This window comes from Haematobia irritans, chromosome 5, assembly GCF_050003625.1.
Source record: "Haematobia irritans isolate KBUSLIRL chromosome 5, ASM5000362v1, whole genome shotgun sequence".
Classification (NCBI taxonomy): domain Eukaryota; kingdom Metazoa; phylum Arthropoda; class Insecta; order Diptera; family Muscidae; genus Haematobia; species Haematobia irritans.
The window spans coordinates 114,290,442-114,315,666 of record NC_134401.1 but is presented as its reverse complement, the minus strand read 5'-3'; the positions used below and the strand labels follow the sequence as shown (position 1 = coordinate 114,315,666).

The following is a 25,225-nucleotide window of genomic DNA, read 5'->3' as shown; positions in this document are numbered from 1 at the left end:
TTCTAAAGTATCAACCCCACCCCCCCTCTACCACTGTACAATGGAAATTTCTAGCGTTAGTTGTGCCTCTTCCTAAATGACTTTGATTCTTGGATGTCAAGAGCGTGTATGTGATGGCATACGCGACCCTTTACTCAAATAAAAAAAATCAAATGGGCACAAGCATATCAAGCACTATATGGATTTTAGGGTGACAAAGAGGAACTGATGATTGTCATCCTCCGCATCAGTGTCAACATCAACATCAATGACTACGTCAATCGTCAGTGCCATTAGAATGACTACGTCAATCGTCAGTGCCATTAGCATTGACATCGGCAGGAAGGGCAGGCAAAAAATAAATCGAAATGGCACAAAACGAGTCATGAAATGGTTATGGGGAAAACGAGCTTATGTCAATGCATTGCGAGATGGTAGGATAAAAGTTTTAGTATATACAAGTTGAAAGGAATATCATTTCATTTTATTTCATTTCATTCCATTTCATTTTATTCCATTCCATTGCATTTTATTCCATTTCATTTCATTCCATTTCATTTCATTTCATTTCATTTCATTTCATTTCATTTCATATCATATCATATCATCATATCATATCATATCATATCATATCATATCATATCATATCATATCATATCATATCATATCATATCATATCATATCATATCATATCATATCATATCATATCATATCATATCATATCATATCATATCATATCATATCATATCATATCATATCATATCATATCATATCATATCATATCATATCATATCATATCATATCATATCATATCATATCATATCATATCATATCATATCATATCATATCATATCATATCATATCATATCATATCATATCATATCATATCATATCATATCATATCATATCATATCATATCATATCATATCATATCATATCATATCATATCATATCATATCATATCATATCATATCATATCATATCATATCATATCATATCATATCATATCATATCATATCATATCATATCATATCATATCATATCATATCATATCATATCATATCATATCATATCATATCATATCATATCATATCATATCATATCATATCATATCATATCATATCATATCATATCATATCATATCATATCATATCATATCATATCATATCATATCATATCATATCATATCATATCATATCATATCATATCATATCATATCATATCATATCATATCATATCATATCATATCATATCATATCATATCATATCATATCATATCATATCATATCATATCATATCATATCATATCATATCATATCATATCATATCATATCATATCATATCATATCATATCATATCATATCATATCATATCATATCATATCATATCATATCATATCATATCATATCATATCATATCATATCATATCATATCATATCATATCATATCATATCATATCATATCATATCATATCATATCATATCATATCATATCATATCATATCATATCATATCATATCATATCATATCATATCATATCATATCATATCATATCATATCATATCATATCATATCATATCATATCATATCATATCATATCATATCATATCATATCATATCATATCATATCATATCATATCATATCATATCATATCATATCATATCATATCATATCATATCATATCATATCATATCATATCATATCATATCATATCATATCATATCATATCATATCATATCATATCATATCATATCATACCATATCATATCATATCATATATCATCTCATCTCATCTCATCTCATCTCATCTCATCTCATCTTATCTCATATCATATCATATCATATCATATCATATCATATCATATCATATCATATCATATCATATCATATCATATCATATCATATCATATCATATCATATCATATCATATCATATCATATCATATCATATCATATCATATCATATCATATCATATCATATCATATCATATCATATCATATCATATCATATCATATCATATCATATCATATCATATCATATCATATCATATCATATCATATCATATCATATCATATCATATCATATCATATCATATCATATCATATCATATCATATCATATCATATCATATCATATCATATCATATCATATCATATCATATCATATCATATCATATCATATCATATCATATCATATCATATCATATCATATCATATCATATCATATCATATCATATCATATCATATCATATCATATCATATCATATCATATCATATCATATCATATCATATCATATCATATCATATCATATCATATCATATCATATCATATCATATCATATCATATCATATCATATCATATCATATCATATCATATCATATCATATCATATCATATCATATCATATCATATCATCATATCATATCATATCATATCATATCATATCATATCATATCATATCATATCATATCATATCATATCATATCATATCATATCATATCATATCATATCATATCATATCATAATTTAATTTAATTTAATTTAATTTAATTTAATTTAATTTAATTTAATTTAATTTAATTTAATTTAATTTAATTTAATTTAATTTAATTCAATTTAATTTAATTCAAATTTAATTTATTTTTTAATTTTAATTAAAATTTAAACTAACTAAATGTATTTTAGTATTATTTTAAATTAATTATAGCTACTTTGTGCACTTATTACATATTTTATAGCTAAAGCAAGTATCTGAGCTTTTATTATAAACCCTCGCAAATAATAATTCTACCATTGCTGGCCTTTTTTAAGAAAAAATCTTAAAGGATACGCATAGTCATATGAAATAAGACAACTCATGGATACATATGTCTCATAAATATACATATGCAAATGTGAATACTGCCCGGTGTGTATGTGTGTGTAAAGGATCGTCTGAATTTGTATGGAAATTTTTCAACGTAACAAGGAAGGGAATGTATGCGAGTGTTTTACATACACTATCCTGATGGCGTCAACAGTAATGACGACTATGGTGATTCTGATGATGACGACGATGATGATGGATTTACAAAATCCAAGTCGTAAAATTTTTCTAGGATGCACTAAGAGAAATATTATGGCAAATTTATGGTTAACAACTGAAACTGTATTGCTATGAAATAGCATACTTTAAATTCAGAGAATATGAGTACTTGAGAAGTTCTCATGATTTGTATTTGTTTTGCGATTGTTACCATACGGTATTAAAAATTAGAATGATACCTTATTTACAAATCAATCTGTTTTGTTTCCATATATGAAAGAGATTAATAAAATGTTGTGTAAAACCATTTTTCTCAGTGTTTCTAGAGCGAAAGAAAAACAAACACTGAACTCTAGTCAGCTATAATCTTTTCATCAGATACGCCCTTGTTTTTTGTATAAGCGTAAGTTTCAGGAGAATCTTCTTTTTTGCAATCTTCTGTTCAAAAGACGAGAGTATTTTATACAAGGGGACGAGAAGTGATTGTATATATTATTCGACTTTAATTTTTTTCTTTTTTTCTGTTAGCTAGCTTTCATGCGAAATTTACTATTGTTCCGTTTTAATTATTGGATTTTCTTTTCCGTCGTATATATGCAACATCATCCTCTAGGCATTGAAGTCGCCCTTCTCTTTAGTTGTGTAAGAAAAAAATGTCGAATTAATTTTTTTTCTTCGTCGTTTTTCATTCGTAGTACTACGAAAATTGCGAAGGGATCATTGGTTTATGTTTTTTTTTGCATTCTCAAAAATTCATTATTACGTACGCCTAAAAGTATGCAGAACAAAATATTCCGATGAGAAATGTAAAATATTTCATTAATTTCTGAAGATATTGGCAATGTGAAATCTGTGTACGAAATCACAGATAAATTTCATTTAATTCGTTCAATGGTATGGAAATAGGGCAAAAATATTTTTCGTAGAGGGCAGAGATTAAAGAAATTGCGAAAAACAGAAAATTACAAAAAAAAACGAAAATGGATATAAAGAAACAATAAAATGGCTATAAACAACAGATGAACGAAAAATAAAAATTTTTGAATATTTGCATTTAAAATATAGAACAAATCAAAATAAAATTATCTTAAATTTCAATTGGACCTCGAACAAGCCCTAAAAGTATGCTAAAGTTCTTAGATGAATAAAACTACTTATTAGGCCATATATGCTTGCAGACAAACGTTACACGCTAACACCTTATTTAATAAATGTTTTCTTTTTTTTTAGGAAAAATGCCTTTAAAATGAAAAGTAAAATTATTTAAACTTTTTTTTTTAATAAAAAAGCATATACAAGATAAAAATCCATAAGAATCCAGTAAAACAGCGTCGCAAAAAAGTAGTGAAAATGTTTTTTTTTGATCCGAAAGTGGTGCAAAATTGGCACAGAAGCGATGAAATTAATATGGGCTTGTCACAGGTCGCATGTCCACCATTTCAACAGCCACTGCACTGAATTTGCATCATTTCTTACATAGAAAAAAATGTCACGAAAATTTTTCCAGTTAAAGTTTTAAACAATATTTAAATATTTAATTAAAATAAATATTTAATTAAAATAAATATTTAATTAAAATTTTAATTGATTCTAATTTTTTTAATTGAAACAAAAATCAATCACAAAAATTAATAATATCAATTAATTTTGTAATTGGATCAATTAATTTTTTAATTGAATTTCGATTAATTTTTTTTTCAATATCATTGATAATATCATAATATCATTTCTGTGATTCAAAAAAATTAATTGAATCAATTAATTTCGTGATTGAATCAGAAAAAAAATTTTTGTGTGTAAGGTGTCATCCAAATTCAGTGTTTTGGTAGTAAATTAAAAGAAATTGTGATATTGTATATAATATATAATTTTTGTAATTTTCTAACGCTTGTCTGAAACGTTTTACCTCAAACATTTTCAAAAATTAGAAATTTTTTAAGGATTTAGCATTTTTTTTTTTTTGATAAAATTTAAATAATTTGTACCATTTTATAATTTCTTACTCTGTTTTTAACCGATTTGAAATAAAAAATCTAAAATTATTCATTAAAAATGTGAAGAAAAACGAGTTATAAAAAATTGAATTAAAAGAACTTCATTTGTAATTAATTTAAAGAACATCTTTGGGAAGACATTTTTGGAAGTGCTTTTGAAGTTGTGTGTTTAGAAAAACTTCCAAAATTTTGTACTGCGAAAATTTAAAGAATGGAATTTAAATTGAAATAATTATTTTAAAGAGTTTTATTTAAAATATTGAGTTTTTCCTTAAAGTTCAATTAAACATTGAACAAGCCCAAAAATATGCCACAGTTTTTAATTGAACAAAAACCATATAAAATATATTTAGACTCAGCCTAATTATAGATCCTATTTTCCTATAGACAAAACTTCTACACCAACACCTTAATATATATTTTTTAGGAAAAAAAATCCCTTTTTGTTTTGTTATTGTTGGTTTTGTTAATTGTTCATTGTTGTTGTTTTTTGAAAATAAGGATTCAATAAAAAAGAACAGAAATATACAAGAAAAAATTTGAATATCAAATAAAATATGGAATGAAAAAAACCACAGCCATAACAAAGCCCTACAATATGCCACAATTCCTAAATGTAAAAATGCCCATTATATATGTATAAGATGTTTGAATACCGCCTAAATATAGTTCTCGACATTCAAAACTTCCATTCCAACAACCTACACAGAAAAAAAATGTCACGAAGATTTTTCTAAATAAAGCCTTAATTGAGTTTTAAAAAAATATTCTATTTAAAATTTAATTGATTCACCAAAAAGTTTTTAATTGAGACAAAAATCAATCACAAAAAATAATAGTATCAATTTTATAATTGGATCAATTAATTTTTTAATTAACTTTCAATTAATTTTTAATTGATACTATCATTTCTGTGATTGAAGGCATTTCAATTAAAAAAAATTAAATAGATCTATTAATTTCGTGATTGAATACTTGAAATGGAAATATCTGTAAACTGAAAAGAAAATCTATTTCAACGTTTTTTTAATAAAAGCTAAAACATATAGCCATTTTAAATAGGCTTACACTGAAAAAATATTGACTTAATATAAAAGATTATGCAACTTAAATTTTAGGACACAAAATTTACGCAATGCTAAGGACAAAATTCTTTAAAACAAGGACATTTAATTAAAAGAAAGTTTATAATCCTTGCTTCAAAATTTTTTTCCATTAAATTTAGGACACAAATCTTACAATATTGCGTCTCTCTGCTGAAGTTGTAGATCTTTGAAGTAAGGCAAATTTTCCTTAAAATAAAGAAAACCATTTTTAATTTAAAGAAATCGTCTTAACCTCAACTGATATATTGAATTTTTAAATTTAATATAAAAACGCTTCAAATATGGGCTAAGACTTATTTTAAGGATTTGCATCTTTGGTTTAAAGTTTTTTTAGCATTATGAAAACTGTTTCTACTTTGAAGTACCTGGAATAATTTGGATTTTGAAATTGGAATTTGTTTGTACATAAATACCTTTACTAATATATCGCAAAAAGAATATATAAAGTCGATGAATGAGATCTGTGTCCAATTTTAATTTATTTGATCCTAGATTTAAAGCCAGGGAGGTCCGTAAAAAATGTCTTTATTTTAAAGAAGCCGCATCTTTGGCTCGGAATCAATACCAAAATCCTTAAGGGAAGGTCAAAATCTTTGGATCCAAGTAAACTGTTTTTTGAGTGTATTTAAATTATTGAGTTTTTCCCTAAGTTCAATTAAACATTGAACAAGACCTAAAATATGCCATAGTTCTTAACAAAAGCCACTTATACGAAAATTGTTTAGCCACTGCCTAAATATAGGCCATATTTCTACATAGACTAATACTTCTACACCAACACCTACTCTTTTAAAAAAATCTTTTTAAAACTAAAAAATCTATTTCAATGAATTTTTTAATAAGACGAAGTGGGGATATATAAAAGGGATACAAATACAATGAACATTCCTTAAAGTTTGTGTATTGAACAAGCCTTAAAATATGCCACAGTTCTTAGTTGAACAAATGCTTCTTATATGTAACTTCTTTCTGTGCAGCCGAAATATAATATTATTATTTAATATCTGCTTTTAAAAGAAAAATATTTTTAAAAAGAAAATAAAATCATTTCTAAAGCATTTTCTAATCGAAGAAACACACAAAAGAAACTTTTGTTTTGTACATACATAAAAATTCTGATTCATTAAAGAATTTAATTGAATCAATTAATTCTTTATTAAAATTACGAGAGTATTGCGGAATTTGATTGCAAGTTAATTCTCTCTGTTCTTTAATTGAGTACGTGGAAAATTGTTGGTGATATTTTTTTCCTGTGCAAAAAGATTTTATCTTTTAACGTAGGTAAAGTTTGGATATAAACAAGTAAGGAAAGTCTAAAGTCGGGCGGGGCCGACTATATTATACCCTGCACCACTTTGTAGATCTAAATGTTCGATACCATATCACATCCGTCAAATGTGTTGGGTGCTATATATAAAGGTTTGTCCCAAATACATACATATAAATATCACTCGATTTGGACAGAATTTGACAGACTTTTACAAAATCTATAGACTCAAAATTTAAGTTGGGTAATGCACTAGGGTGGAACACAATTTTAGTAAAAAAATATGGGAAACATTTAAATCTGAAGCAATTTTAAGGAAACTTCGCAAAAGTTTATTTATGATTTATCGCTCGATATATATGTATTAGAAGTTTAGGAAAATTAGAGTCATTTTTACAAATTCTCGACTAAGCAGTGACGAGGAAAATTTTGGTATTTTGACCATTTTTGTCGAAATCAGAAAAACATATATATGGGAGCTATATCTAAATCTGAACCGATTTCAACCAAATTTGGCACACATGACTATATTACCAATTTTACTCCTAGTGCAAAATTTCAACCAAATTGGGCAAAAACTCTGGCTTCTGGGGCCATATAAGTCCATATCGGCCGAAAAATATATATTGAAGCTATATCTAAATCTGAACCGATTTTAAACAAATTTGGCACTCATGACTATACTACTAATTGTACTCCTTGTGCAAAATCTCAAGCTAATCGGGATAAAACTCTGGCTTCTGGGTCCATATAAGTGCATATCGGGCGAAAGATATATATGGGAGCTATATATAAATCTGAATCGATTTCAACCAAATTTGGCACACATAGCTACAATGCTAAATCTACTCCCTGTGCAAAATTTCAACCAAATTGGGCCAAAACTCTGGCTTTTAGGACCATATTAGTCCATATCGGGCGAAAGATATATATGGGAGCTATATCTAAATCTGAACCGATTTCAATCAAATTTTGCACACTTGACTATACTACTAATTGTACTCCTAGTGCAAAATTTCAACCAAATTGGGCCAAAAAATGTGGCTTCTGGGGCCATATAAGTCCATATCGGGCGAAATATATATCTGAACCGATTTCAATCAAATTTTGCACACTTGACTATACGACTAAGTGTTATGTTTGTACAAAATTTCAAGCAAATCGGTATAAAACTCTGGCTGCTGGGTCCATATTAGTCCATATCGGACGAAAGATATATATGGGAGCTATATCTAAATCTGAACCGATTTCTTCCAAAATCAATAGGGTTCTATTCTGACCCAAATTTGAAGGCGATTGGACTTAAATTGCGACCTAGACTTTGATCACAAAAATGTGTTCACACACAGACGGACGGACGGACAGACGGACATGGTTATATCGACTCAGGGACCCACCCTGAGCATTATTGCCAAAGACACCATGTGTCTATCTCGTCTCCTTCTGGGTGTTACAAACATATGCACTAACTTATAATACGCTGTCCCACAGTGTGGCGCAGGGTATAAAAATATAATTGATATATAATAGAATAAATATATAGTGGCATAGAAATATAGTTTTAGTTTTATAGTTTTATTTAAATATTTTTCTATAATTATCATACCAATATTGTACTTATTTTCTAACTAACCAACTTGTGTCCCACCCACAGCCTAAATATATGCTTTATTTATCGCAATAGAAATTCTTTAAGAACAAAATCTTTTCAATATGAAAAGTAAAAAAACAAACATTTTAACACCTATTCCATTAAACAGAAAAAAAACGAACTTTTGATATGTCAAATGCTTTTTATTTTCTTACATAGGCAAAGTTTCCTATTCTTTATTCATGTGAAATACTTTGAACTAACAATACTTGAAAAACATTTCAAAGAGCATTTTCTTAACACGTAAAACTAAAAAGGTGGCCTTCGAGTTCTGATAAAAAGCAGCTGTATGCAAAGTACATAAAAAGGATTGTAATGCAAAACTCAATAGGAGAAAAACTTTTTCTATAGGATTTATGACAAAGTTGAAGGAATTATCTTGAGTTTATAACCTTTGCGGAAAGACTGAATCATAAATCTTTGCCATAAATCACAGATATGTTATTGCATTAGTATAAGAAAATACTATTAACATCATAACACAATAAATCATAGAATTTTTGGAACAAAAGCTAACAAATTCGTGACAGGTTAAATTTTCTATAGAAATAAAATTTTGACAAAATTTTCTATAGTAACAAAATTTTGGTAGTTTTTTTTTTTTTTGCTCGAGTGGCAATCGTGATTTTTCTATGATTAGGGATCGATTTATCTGGGGGGCTATAATAACTAAAGATCGATACGGATGATTTTGGCATGGTTGCTATCGGCCTAGCAACCTAGTATAGGTTAGGTTAGGTTAAAGTGACAGCCCAATTAAGTTTCAGGATCACTTAGACTATTCAGTCCATTGTGATACCACATTAACTAAAAGTATGTTACCTATTACATATGGGCACTTCTAGTTTTAACCGCTGAACCTTCTCGATTATTTTCTTCTGTTAAACCAACCAAATTGTTCCAAAAACATTAGAAGACTGCTAATCTAAATCTATATGTCCCTAAAATTTGCTTACGCCTTACACAAAATGCAGGACTCTTACACAAGAGGTGTTTAATTGATTCCTTTTCCTCCGCATCATGACAGCTCATACAATAGTCATTATAATTTGCGCCAATAGTTTTTGCAATCAGGTAGCGACCCGTTATAGCAGATATCAGGAGTTAAATCTGACGTCTGGAGAACTACCAGCGCAATGTAGCAAATTTCAACCGGATTGGACGAATTTTGCTCCTTCAATAGGCTCCGGAGGTCAAATCTGTGGATCGGTTTATATGGGGCTATATATAATTATGGACCTATATGGACCAATTCTGGCATGGCTTTTGGAGACCATATACTAACACCATGTACCACATTTCAGCCGTATCGGATGAATTTTGCTTCTCTTAGAGGTTCCGCAAGCAAAATCTGGGGATCGGTTTATATGGGGGCTATATATAATTATGGACCAATGTGGACCAATTTTTGCATGGTTGTTAGAGACCATATACCAACACCATGTACCATATTTCAACCGCATAGGATGAAATTTCCTGCTCTTAGAGGTTCCGCAAGCAAAATCCGGGGATCGGTTTATATGGGGCTATATATAATTATGGACCAATGTGGACCAATTTTTGCATGGTTGTTAGAGACCATATACCATCATATATCGTATACCAAATTTCAGCCGGATCGGATGAAATTTGCTTCTCTTTGAAGTTCCGCAAGCTAAATCTGGGGATCGGTTTATATGGGGGCTATATATAATTATGGTCCGATGTGGACCAATTTTTGCTTGGTTATTAGAGACTATATACCAACATCATATACCAAATTTCAGCCGGATTGGACGAAATATGCTTCTCCTAGAGGCTCCGCAAGCAAAATCTGGGGATCGGTTTATATGGGGGCTATACGTAAAAGTGGACCGATATGACCCATTTGCAATACCATCCGACCTACATCACTAACAACTACTTGTGCCAAATTTTAAGTCGATAGCTTGGTTCGTTCGGAAGTTAGCGTGATTTCAACAGACGGACGGACGGATGGACATCTCAGCAAAAAAGAGCTTCCAAAAAAACTAGTTTGGACTTGGTGCAAACTTGGATCATCTCCAATGAATTTTACATGGGCTTGTCATAGGACGGAAAAACTGCCTTTTTGGATCCTTTGCATTGCTTTAGCACACTCAGCCACAAACGCCATTGAACATAAAGCGTCGAATGGTTAATTCAAATGTTTGTGATATGATCGTAATACGACACCAAGGAATAACATTCTAATTGCTTCTCGAGATGTTCTTTATTAGTATGAACGAAAAAATAAGAAACGCAGGTTCAACTCTCACCAACCGCAATTTTTTTATCAAATATTTTTCTAAAAAATAATTTTTTTATGTTATGCATCGTTTTTATGTTTGGCATATATTTTCGTATAAATATATTTTTTCCATTAAAACTCAACAAAAAAACTTAGAAATTCTTGTAATTTGCAAAACCTTCTCAAAAGAACTTTCATGGAAGCGAAAAAGTCAAACGGCACAAGTTTCCCAGCGGAGATTTCTTAATTTTTTTTATTATTATTTTTAACTTTTTTATTAATTTTCTATTTTTTTTTTGTTTTTTTTTTTTGGTAAAATTTAGTTGTCCAAATTTGCACTTAAAATAGCCCCAGCAAAAAAAAATTCGAAGTTCGCCCAAAGGCACAACTTTAAAAGCACTTCCAGAAGATGCACTCCCAATGATGTTCTTTATTTTAACTACCCAAGAAGTTCTTTTAATTCATTTTTTTAACTTGGATTTTTCATACTTTTAATGGGTAATTTTAACTTTTTTTCTAATAGGTTAAAAACAGTGTAAGAATTAATAAAATGGTACAAATCATTTAAATTTTGCCAAAAAAATGTGGAGTAAAATTTAGTTCAATTTTCGTGCGTGGTAGTTCATTATTCCTATAAAACTGTTCACTTTTTTCGGTGTATGGTGGAGGGTATAAAAATATATAAATTTACATTTTCGAGAAACACAAGTTTTAAGATAATAATATATTGACTTCTTTAGGGATTGATATTTATGGAAAAGATGTGGCCTACTTTAGGATTGATATTGTGCATTAAATTTTCCTGGTTTTAACAACGCTTTGTGGAAATCTCAAAATGTGGAGTAAAATTTAGTTCAATTTTCGTACGTGGTAGTTCATTCTTGCTATAAAACACTTCAATTTTTTCGGTGTATGGTGGAGGGTATAAAAATATATAAATTGACATTTTCGCGAAACTCAAGTTTTAAGATAATACTTTAAGGATTGATATTTGTGGAATAGACAAAATATAGTTTATCTTTAATATGCAAAAAATATATATAATAAATTATATATTTATTTTAATACCCTCCATCCTATGGTATGGGTATCAATATATATAAATTGACATTTTCGAGAAACTCAAGTTTTAAGATAATAATATATTGCCTATTGATATTTGTGGAATAGACAAAGTACAGTAAATTTTTAAGATGCAAAAAAAAAAAAATAAAATATAATAAATTATATATTATATATTTTAAAGATGTAAATTTATATAAAACTTTATATATTTACATCGTATATATACAAAGTTTTGGTTTTGGCAACCTTCTTGCCTATTTTTAGGATTGACATTTAAAATATAGTATACGTATTAGTTTTTAAAGGCAGCATTTATCATTGCCCTTTAATGTCGAATTCTGTTTTATAACAAGTAAGAAAAGTCTAAAGTCGGGCGGGGCCGATTATATTATACCCTGCACCACTTTGTAGATCTAAATTTTCGATACCATATCACATCCGTCAAAGGTGTTGGGTGCTATATATACAGGTTTGTCCCAAATACATACATTTAAATATCACTCGATTTGGACAGAATTTTATAGACTTTTACAAAATCTATAGACTCAAAATTTAAGTTGGCTAATGCACTAGGGTGGAACACAATTTATTAAAAAAAATATGGGAAACATTTAAATATGAAGGAATTTTAAGGAAACTACGCAAACGTTTATTTATGATTTATCGCTCGATATATATGTAGTAGAAGTTTAGGAAAATTAGAGTCATTTTTACAACTTTTCGACTAAGCAGTGGCGATTTAACAAGGAAAATGTTGGTATTTTGACCATTTTTGTCGAAATCAGAAAAACATATATATGGGAGCTAATTCTACTCCCTGTGCAAAATTTCAATTAAATCGGAGTTAAAAATTGGCCTCTGTGGTCATATGAGTGTAAATCGGGCGAAAGCTATATATGGGAGATATATCTAAATCTGAACCGATTTCAACCAAATTTGGCACGCATAGCTACAATGCTAATTCTACGTCCTGTTCAAAATTTCAATTAAATCGGAGTAAAAGATTGGCAACTCTGGTCATATGAGTGTAAATCGGGCGAACGATATATATATATATATATATATATATATATATATATATATATATATATATATATATATATATATATATATATATATATATATATATATATATATATATATATATATATATATATATATATATATATATATATATATATATATGGGAGCTATATCTAAATCTGAACCGATTTCAATAAAATTTGGCACACTTGACTACACTACTAATTGTACCCCTAGTGCAAAATTTCAACCAAATTGGAGTAAAACTCTGACTTCTGCGACCGTATTAGTCCATATCGGGCGAAATATATATATGAGAGCTATATCTAAATCTGATCCGATTTCAATAAAATTTGGCAACCTTGACTATAGTACTAATTGTTCTTCTTGTGCAAAATTTTAAGCAAATTAGGGTAAAACTCTGGCTTCTGGGGCCATATAAGTCCATATCGGGCGAAATATATATATGGGAGCTATATTTAAATCAGAACCGATTTCTTCCAAAATCAATAGAGTTCTATTCTGAGCCAAAACACATACTTGTGCCAAAGTTGAAGTCGATTGGAATAAAACTGCGACCTAGACTTTGATTACAAAAAGGTGTTAACGGACAGACGGACATGGCTATGTCGACTCAGGAGCCCACCCTGAGCATTTTTGCCAAAGACACCATGTGTCTATCTCGTCTCCTTCTGGGCGTTGCAAACATATGCACTAACTTATAATACCCTGTTCCACAGTGTGGCGCAGGGTACAAAAATCAAAAGTGCAATAAATATACAAAGCATAAAAGTATCGAATTTTAATTAAATCGGTTCAATCGTAGATATAACTCTTGGCAAATTAGTTTGGACGTTTTTGGATTGGAAGAACTGTGTTTGTGTATAAAGTAATGAAGGTTATGATAAATATAAACGACCTCACCAGACGTAAGACTTTCTTTAGGGGTTATATGAAAGTTTTTTTTTTCGCAAAATTCAATAAACGCTGTTTACCAAAATATTCTCCTTTAAAGAGATTTTTTTTATTAATTTTTTTATGAATACCATTTATCTTCCCAGTTGGTAATTAATGACATTATTATTATTATTGTAAGAATAAGATAGATGGGAACAAACCAAAAGGATACTCTTATACTATATACATATGTATGAGCAATCACATATGGTTGCATACAATTATGAAAGAAGTAAACATTACTCATATAAACAACACACACACACATATGTATATATTGTACTATATACAATATTAACATAAATTAATAATTTTATGAGAATAATGAAAAGGACGAAAGTAGAATCAGAAGAACATTAAATTGTGAAACACAAAGACACAGAGTATAATCAAACGTATAAGAATTCTGACAAAATGAAACAATACAAAAAGCAATGAACATGATTGTATTTTTGTTTTCCTTTTTTGCTATGGAAAATTTAACAATGGTAAAAGGGTTGAGTGGATCAAATATGAATAACTAACTGAATAGACGGATGGATGAGCAACAAACGAAAGAGACAATGTGAATGGTGAATTGAAGGTGGTGGTGGTGAATAAATGAATGAACATTGGAATGTGTGTGGATGTATGTGTATGAGAGGACAAATAAACTGCCTCTGTGATAATGAACATGAAAATGGCAGGCAGGAATATACACCTATTCAATACCCCCAATTTTGCACACACACACACATGCATACAAAGTCTAAAGCATATGGTTTTGGGAGGGCATTGAGATATGTGTCTGCCATAGACAAAAGATGATGGAAAAAGGTTGAAATAAGTGTTAGTGACTGAATGAAAAGGTGTGATGTGTTTAAAGAGACTTTCCGTTGTGTGTATGTGTGAAAGGTAGCCTATGAAACGATGTGATGTGTTTAATAAAAGGCTTTTCGGTGTGCGTTGATTTTAACTCTAATGATGTGTGTTTAGAGTATACTTTTAGGGGCTTTCAAATTTCATGACACAACGAGAGGGTTTTTGGTTTTTTTGGAAAAATTTCGAGTGTTTGTTATTGAAACAAAGCAAAAAAAAAACATAAGTGTGTTTATGTTAGAGTCAGTAAATGTTGTATAGGTATTTTTTCTGTTGTCTTTCAAAGACCAGATGTCAGTGTGTTTGTTTGTTTTTTTTTTTGTGTAAAGACATTTGGAAAAATTACCAAAAAAAAACAATAAATTTAAAATATTAATATTAAACTGAAAAAAAGGGTATTCCATAAATAAATTTTTTGCTATGTGAAATAAATATTTATATAAATAAAAAAAAATATAAATCATTTTACCTGTGAAAAATATAAGGTTAAATTTTTTTGATCAAATAAACTCAAATTGTCTACTAAATATAATCGTACTATATACATGCCAATCAAAGATCATAGAAACAAACAAATAAATGCATAACAACTACAATAGAAATAAGGAGATAAATGAAAAAAAAAAATGCGAATAAAATTATATAATTGGCAAATAGAATTCGAAAATTGTTATGGCATATAGAGATTTTAAAATATTAACAAATTACAAAATTCGGTAAAGCTTAGGAACTTATAACCTCCAGCATGGAGGTGGCGAAGGCCCTGAAACCTCATCGTGGAGCTTCCCATTCCTTAACTTAGCTTAATTAGGACTCCAAAGAAAGCTAATCGATTTTTATCGCAGAACAAGCAGCGATTCATGTTGGCTTTCCAAACTACAATTTGCCTACTTCAAGGGGAGATCTCTGAAACTTTATCGAAGGCCCATTATTTGTTGATGAATATACAGTTGTGGATTGTCTAAACATTAAAGAAGCATTTAGGTTAGGTTAGGTTATGTGGCAGCCCGATATATCAGGCTCACTTAGGGCGTTTTCGTTTCGCAAAAAATATGTTGCCCTGGTGTTACACTTCTTTTTCCCTCATTGCATTTTCGCTCAAATAATAGTGTCATTCCAAAGTTATTGTTAATTCATAATATTGTGAGGGATAGAGGATCCAAAATTTATGACAGTGTCCTTTATCTTCGGTAATCAATTTCGAGAATGTTGCACCTTTTTTCCCAATCGAAATCGCCATTAGACTATTCAGTCCATTGTGATACCACAGTGGTAAACTTCTCATTTAATAATGTGAAATCGAGTTGAGCAATAAGAGAGTATTTACACTCAACAAAAATGTTCTTGAATTTTCTATAAAATAGAAACATTTCCTAGAGAGCTTTATAGCTACACTCAAAAAAAGTTTCCTTGGGTTCAAAGATTTTGACCTTCCCTTAAAGATTTTGGTATTTCGAGTCAAAGATGCGGCTTCTTTAAAATAAAGACATTTTACTTGAATCCAAAGAGATTTACTTGAATCCAAAGGTTTTCACCTCTGTTAAAGTCTTTGGTATTGATTCCAAGTGAATGATGCGGTTTCTATAAAATAGAGAAATTTTCTAGAGTCATATCTAGATTATAGAAACAAAGCTTACATGGACTAAACGATTTTTCTTAAGGATTTTTCTTAGGGAAATGTTTTTCATTAAATTAAGGACAAACATTTTGAAAATTTGCGTCCCTTCGTTAAAGTTTCATATCTTTAAATTAAGACAAATTTACCTTAAAGTAAGGAAACACATTTTTGATTTAAAGAAATCGTCCTTAAATTAAATAAAAAATTGAATCTTTACATTTAAAACAAGCATATACGGCCGTAAGTTCGGCCAGGCCGAATCTTATGTACCCTCCACCATGGATTGCGTAGAAACTCCTACGAAAGACTGTCATCCACAAACAAATTACTTGGGTTGTGGTATCTTAAAACTTCTTAACATCGTTTTCTAAATTGTGAGTTGTCCCATACGTGGTATATATTAGACAAAAAAGTTATGTATAGGTAAGTCTACAAATATTTACGAATCGATATAGACTTTTGCACGGCACGTAGAGGGCCAGAATTGAAATATGGGGATCGCTTATGTGGGGGCTATATAGAATTATGAACTTGATATGGACCAATTTTTGTGTGGATTGATTTATCTGAGGGCTATATATAAGTAACGGCCATATACTAGCACAATGTACCAAATTGCAACTGACTCGGATGAAATTTGCTCCTCCAAGAGGCTCCAAAACAAAATCTCGGGATCGGTTTATATGGGGGCTATATATGATTATGGACTGATATGGACCACTTTTGGCATGGTTGTTAAATATCATATAATACAACCACGTACCAAATTTCAACCAGATAGGTTGCATGCTTGCTAGAGACCATATACTAACACCATGTACCAAATTTCAGCCGGATCGGATGAAATTTGTTTCTCTTAGAGCAATCGCAAGCCAAATTTGGGGGTCCGTTTATATGGGGGCTATACGAAAAGTGGACCGATATGGCCCATTTGCAATACCATCCGACCTACATCAATAACAACTACTTGTGCCAAATTTCAAGTCGATAGCTTGATCCCAAATCTGGGGATCAGTTTATATGGGGGCTATATATAATTATGGACCCATATGGACAAATATCAACTGAATCAGATGAATTTTGGTCTTCCAAGAGGCTCCGGAGTCCGGAGGTCAAATCTGGTGATCGGTTTATATGGGGGCTATATATAATTATGGACTGATGTGGACCAATTTTTGCATACTTGCTAGAGACCATATACTAACACCAAGTACCAAATTTCAGCCGCATCGGATGAATTTTGCTCCTCTAAGAGGCTCCGCAAGCCAAATCGGGGGATCGGTTTATATGGGGGCTATATGTAATTATTTACCGATGTGGACCAATTTTTGCATGGGTGTTAGAGACTGCATACTAACACCGTGTACCAAATTTCAACCGGATCGGATGAAATTTGCTTCTCTTAGAGCAATCACTAGCCAAATTTGGGGGTCCGTTTATATGGGGGCTATACGTAAAAGTGGACCGATATGGCCCATTATTATACAATACCATCCGACCTACGTCAATAATAACTACTTGTGCCAGGTTTCAAGTCGATAGCTTGTTTCGTTCGGAAGTTAGCGTAATTTCAACAGACTGACGGACGGATGGACGGACGGACATGCTCAGATCGACTCAGAATTTCACCACGATCCAGAATATATATACTTTATGGGGTCTTACAGCAATATTTCAATGTGTTACAAACGGAATGACAAAGTTAATATACCCCCCATCCTATGGTGGAGGGTATAAAAATATATATAAATTAACATTTTCGTAAAACTCAAGATTTAAGATATAAATATATTGTCTACTTTTGGGATTGATAATTATGGAAAAGATATTGCCTACTTTTAGGATTGATTTCTCTGGGGGAAAAGAGCAAATATACGTATACGTATTAGCTTTTAAAGCACATTTTTAAGATGTAAATGAAATAAATAAATACATTATATATTTACATCGTATATATACCAATTTTTGGTATTTAAATATGTTGCCTACTTTTAGACTTTTAGACAAAGAAAAATATAGTATACGTAAAAGAAAAATATAGTATTTTTTAAGATGTAACTAAATATAATAAATTATATATTTATATCGTATACGTATACAAAGTTTTGATATTAAAATATGTTGCCTACTTTTAGGCTTGTATACATATTAGTTTTTAAACGCAGCATATATTATTGCCCTTCAATTTCGAATTCTAAATATTTGACAAAAAAAAAAACAAAAGAATAGTGCAATAGAAATACAAAGCACAAAAAGAACAATAATACGAATAAAAACTAAATAAAACAAAAATAAAAAAGGCTACAAGCAAAGCAAAAACAAAAACAAAAAAAAAAAAACAAAGTTTACAATACAAAAACAAACGGGAAGGACGAACATGTCAAATAAAAAGAACCAAACAATAAAAATAAAAAATCATATGCATATAAGAATAAAGAAAAATCAAAGGGTATACACTGACGTCTTTTATCGGTGGTGGTCGAGGTGGATGTGGAGGATGATGATGATGAATCAGTATTGGTGGGGTCAGTGATATCGGTATAGATGGGGCTATCGTCATCAGCATCTTCTTTGGTTTTCGAGATATCATAATCATCGTCCTTATCATCATCCTCATGGTCATCATGTTCATCCATATCAATATCATCATCGTTTTTATGGCCATGGTCAATGGGTTGGCCAGCATCGACATCGATTTCACCGAAATCGTCATCTTCATCCTTGTTGCCCACAACAGGTTTGCGGTCATCGTAGGGTTTCGTTTTGCCCAAGTCATCATGAAAGCTGGGCTTTATAATATCGCCATCATCTTCATCGTCATCGTCACCCGTGTGGTCATCATCATCATCTTCGGGACGATGGATGAAACCGCCATCGCCGCTATGATGGAATAGTGGGCCACCGCCGGTTTCTTCTTCATCAATGTCGCCGTCCAAATCGAAATCATCGCCATCGCTGTGTTGCGTTGTAATGGAGGGGGTAACTTTGTTGGGTGGATTGTGGTGTTGGTTTTTATTGTCTGGGGAATAGGGAATAATATGTGTAGTGGTGTTGATGGTGTGTGTTTTTGTAGTTGTTGTTGTTGTTGGGATTTTCGGTAAGGACACGATGGTTTGTGATGGAAGTGTAGGTGATGTTAGTTCGATGCGGTTTGTGGCAATGGTAGTGGTCAAAATGTTGTTTGTTTGTTGGGTAATGGTATGAGGGGTGGTAGTTGCAATGATGGTCGTGATATTGGTGATTGTTTGGATGGAGGGATTTAACAATGAAATAGAGGAATTAAATTGTTTGTTATGATTATTTGTTTCTAATGAGAGATTTGATTCGGTTTTTGATGATGAGCAAAAGAAGATTGATTGAATTGATTGGTTTTTTTATACAAAATATAAGAAAAATAAAAAAATAAAATATTAAAATTAAAAATAAACCAAAATCAAAAACAATAAATATTGTTGAGGTAAAAAAGGGGCTAAAACTTTTGTTTAGACCAAAAAGAAATTAGATGTTGTAATAGTAGAGGTACTTAGTAGTAGAAGAAGAACAAGAAGTAGAAGTAGAAAAAAATGCAGAAAAACAAGGCAGAGCATATATGCCTGAAAGTATTACCAATCGTATTAAGGCCAGTTGAGCCACCCGAGCTACCACCAGAACTGATGATGCCCGTATTGCCCTGATGATTTGTGATGCCGCTACCAATGTTTGTGCCACTGGAGGATGTTTGATGATGATTTTGATTCTGATAGTTATTGTTTCTACTTGAGGTTATGAAATCGTTGTCATCGATTTTCTTATTTATATTTGATTTACCCGTTTGAGTGTGCGTATGCGAGTGATGATGATAATCGGCGTCTGAATCCTCGTCATCGGGACCAAAACCGGAACCAGAGAAATCGTGATCTTTCTCTAAATCATCATGGGGCTGAAAGGGGGAAAAAAAGAATAATTCATATTTATTAAAATTATTAAAAAAATTCAATATATAAAAAGTTTTGTATTGTTTAAATTGTATAGAGCAATTTCGCAATCTTATATAGATTAAAATTGTGACCTATAACGATTACATTAGGGCCATAACATTTTAAGCCATATGGTGAAATGTTAACATGGTTCACCATGTGCATTAAATGGATCTATGTATGGTGTTAATTGTCTCATAAATCTTAAGGCTTTACAACATGCACTTATACACACACAAAAACACATTTGCCACCCAACCACAAAAACAATTCATTAGAAACCATTTGTATTGTGGGGTGATTAAAAAGACAGTGGAACAACAAGAAATCGTAATAATTTATATTTTTGTTTTACAAGTAGCGAAATAATACCAAAATTTAAATTTTTAATGGTATTGAATTTATAGAAAATTTTTGTTAAAATTTTATTTGTTTAGCAAATTTTGTTAAAATTTTGTTTCTAAAGAAAATTTTCTCAAACTTTTATTTCCATAGAAAATGTTCTCAAAATTTTATTTCTATAGAAAATTTTGTCGAAATAGAAAATTTTGTCAAATTTGATTTCTATAGAAAGTTTTGTCAAAATTTTATTTCTATAGAAAATTTTGTCAAAATTTGATTTCTATAGAAAATTTTGTCAAAATTTTATTTCTATAGAAAATTTGGACAACATTTTATTTATATAGAAAATTTGGTCCAAATTTTAGTTCATTTATATTAAATAGAAATAGGTCACAAATACTCCAAAATACGTAAAATTTTATATCTATTGAAATTTTATAGAAAATCTAGTCAAAATTTTATTTCTATAGAAAATTTTTTCAAATTTTATTTATATAGAAAATTATGCCATTTTTTTATAGAAAATTTTGTCAACATTATATTTCCATAGAAAATTTTGTCAAAATATTATTTCTATAAAAAATTTAGTCGAAAGTTTATTTCTATAGTTTAACATTTTATTTCTATAGAAAATTTTATAAATTTTCGTTTCTATAGAAAATTTTGTCTAAATGTTATTTCTATAGAAAATTTTGTCCAAATGTTATTTCTACAGAAAATTTTGTCAATTTTTTTCTATAGAAAATTTTGTAAAATTTGTTCTATAGAAAAATTTGTCAAACTTTTTTTTTTATAGAAAATTTTGTCAATATTTTATATATATAGAAAAATTTGTCAATATTTTATATTTATAGAAATTTTATCAAAATTTTATTTCCATAGAAAATTTTGTGCTAATTTTATTTCTACAGAAAATTTTGTCAAAATTTTATTTTTATACAAAATTGTGCCATTTTTTTCTATAGAAAATTTTGTCAACATTATATTTCTTTAGAAAATTTTGTCAAAATATTATTTCTATAGAAAATTTCGTCACGATTTTATTTCCATAGAAAATTTTATCAAAATTTTATTTCTATAGAAAATTTTGTCAAAATTTTATTTCTATAGAAAATTTTGTGCAAATTTGATTTCTATAGAAAAGTTTGTCAAAATTTTGTTTTTTATAGAAATTTTTGTCAAAATTTTATTTCTATAGAAAATTTTGTCAAAATTTTTTTCTATAGAAAATGTTGTGAAAATTTTATTTAAAGAAAATTTTGTCGAAATTTTATTTCTATAGAAAATTTTGTACAAATTTTGCTTCTATAGAAAATTTTGTGCAAGTTTGATTTCTATAGAAAAGTTTGTAAAACTTTTGTTTTTATAGAAATTTTTGTCAAAATTTTATTTCTATAAAAATTTTATAAATTTTTGTTTCTATAAAAAAATTTGTCTAAATGTTATTTCTATAGAAAATTTTGTCCAAAAGTTATTTCTACAGAAAATTTTGTCAATTTTTTTTTTCTATAGAAAATTTTGTAAAATTTTTTCTATAGAAAAATTTGTCAAAATTTTATTTTTATAGAAAATTTTGTCAATATTTTATATATATAGAAATTTTATCAAAATTTTATTTCTATAGAAAATTTAGTGCTAATTTTATTTCTATAGAAAATTTTGTCAAAATTTTATTTCCATACAAAATTATGCCATTTTTTCTATAGAAAAATTTGTCAAAATTTTATTCCTTTATTTTGTGAAAATTTTATTTTTATTAAAAAATGATCAAAATTTTATTTCTATAGAAAATTTTGTCAACATTTTTGTTCTTTAGAAAATTTTGTCAAAATTTCATTTCTACAGAAAATTTGTTCCAATTTTTATTTTATTTATATTAAATAAAAATAGGTCAACAATACTTCAAAATGTACGTAAAATTTTATTTTTATAGAACATATTTTTTTTTTAATATCTATGGAAATTTTATCAAAATTTTAATTTCATAGAAAATTTTGTCAAAATTTCATTTATATTAAAAATTTTGGGAAATTTTTTTCAATATTTTATTTCTACAGAAAATTATGCCAACATTTTATTTCCATAGAAAAGTTTATTTCTAAAAAAAAAAATTATTTCTATAAAAAAAAATTTTCTCTAAATTTTATTTCTATAGAAAAATTTGTCAAAATTTTATTTCTGTAGAAAATTTTGTCAAAATTTTATTTCTATAGGAAAAATTTCAAAATTTTATTTTTATAGAAAATTTTTTCAAACTTTTATTTCTATAGAAAATTTTGTCAAAAATTTTTTTCTATAGAAAATGTTGTCATTTCTATAGAAAATTTGGTCCAAATTTTATTTTATTTATATTAAATAGAAATAGGTCGAAAATACTCAAAAATACGTAAAATTTAATTCTGTAGAACATTTTGTCAAATTTTTATATCTATAGAAAATTTTGTCAAAATTGTAATTTCATAGAAAATCTAGTCAAAAATTCATTTCTATAGAAAATTTTTTGAAATTTTATTTCTATAGAAAATTATGCCATTTTTTTATAGAAAATTTTGTCAACATTTTATTTCTATAGAAAAATTTGTCAAAATATTATTTCTATTCTGATTTTTAATTTAATTTAATTTAATTAATAATCAGAATAAACATAAAATAGGTCAACAACACTCAAAAATATTTTTAAAATATTATTTCTATAGAAAATTTGTCACGATTTTATTTCCATAGAAAATTTAAGCAACATTTTATTTCTATAGAAAATTTTGTCAAAATTTTATTTCTATAGAAAATTATGTGAAAATTGTGCTTCTATAGAAAATGTTGTGCAAATTTGATTTCTATCTATAGAAAATTTTGTCGAAATTTTTTTGGTATAGAAAATTTTGTCGAAATTTTATTTATATAAAATTTTGTCGAAATTTTATTTCTACAGAAAATTTTGTCGAAAGTTTATTTCTATACTTCAAAATTTTATTTCTATAGAAATGTTTTTCAATTTTGTCCATATGTTATTTCTTTAGAAAATTTTGTCAAATTTTTTTCTATAGAATATTTTGTAAAATTTATTCTATAGAAAATTTTGTCAAAATTTTATTTCTATAGAAAATTTTATTTTTATAGAAAATTTTGTCAAAATTTTTGTTCTATAGAATATTTTGTCAAAATTTCTTTTCTATAGAAAATTTTGTCAAAATTTTATTTCTATAGCAAATTTGTGCGAATTTTATTTCTATAGAAAATGTTGTCAAAATTTTATTTCTATATAGAAAATTGTGTTTAAATTTTATTTTTACAAAAAATTTTCTCAAGGAGCTGCTCTTCGTAAAGAAAAAGATCCAAACAAGTGTTTCGGTATTCAGAGAGTTGTCACATGTATTTGCCTCGTTTCTCCTGTGTGGTGGTTGTTTTAGCGCGTTGGTGTTATTTTCGCCTAAATGATAGTCTCATTCCAAAGTTATTGTAAATTCATAATATTTTGAGGGATACATGATCCAAAATCTATGACAGTGTCTTTCATATTTTGCAATCAAATCCGAGAATGTTTCACCCTTCATCCCAATCAAAATCGCCATTAATTCTGACCTAGGTCGATTTGAAACTTCGTCCCTGATCGGGTGCCATTTTGTTAATTTAATTCAATTCTTACAATGAGCCGCAATTAGAACCTATTAGTAACTAAAGATATTGTAATACCCAAGCTTCAAGTCTCGCGGTAAATTGAAATTTTTCGGGGGAAACGATGACCTCTTTTCTCGGCTCTTCGGTCATCTTCAAGACCCTAAAGTCTATATCCGAGATTGCTTTTAGTCGTACCATCTCAGCGAATGGGCTTTCTCCAATGCTCGACAGTACGGCCTTCGATGAACATTCCTGCTTTCCGACAATGCCCAACGCGCCGATATTCGTTACCACGTAGATTCAGTCAAGTAATTCGGCTCTGATCGGTCGTCATTTTCTAATTTAATTCAGTTCCTTTCGTAATGTGCCGAAGGATCTTCGATGGACATTCCGATAATTACCAAAGGGCTGATCGTCTTCAATAAAACGAAGTGATACGGTGTTCAGAGAGTTTTCACATATTGGACTCAGTTCTCGCTAGGTGGTGATTTTTCTAGTTTTTCCTTAGGGCGATTTTAAACTT

The 25,225-nt window shown here is 28.8% G+C and overlaps 1 protein-coding gene across 1 annotated transcript in view; it reads right to left on the bottom strand.

Annotated features, from left to right (window-relative positions):
• The window catches only part of Sdc (Syndecan), a 263,979-nt gene that overhangs the window by 49,070 nt on the left and 189,684 nt on the right, over nt 1-25,225 (bottom strand). The window contains exons 4-5 of the mRNA XM_075311725.1: nt 20,396-20,708; nt 19,251-19,808 (exon numbers count right to left, since the gene is read on the bottom strand). Of these exons, the coding sequence (XP_075167840.1) occupies nt 19,251-19,808; nt 20,396-20,708 (871 nt within the window). The remainder of the gene's footprint in view (nt 1-19,250; nt 19,809-20,395; nt 20,709-25,225) is intronic.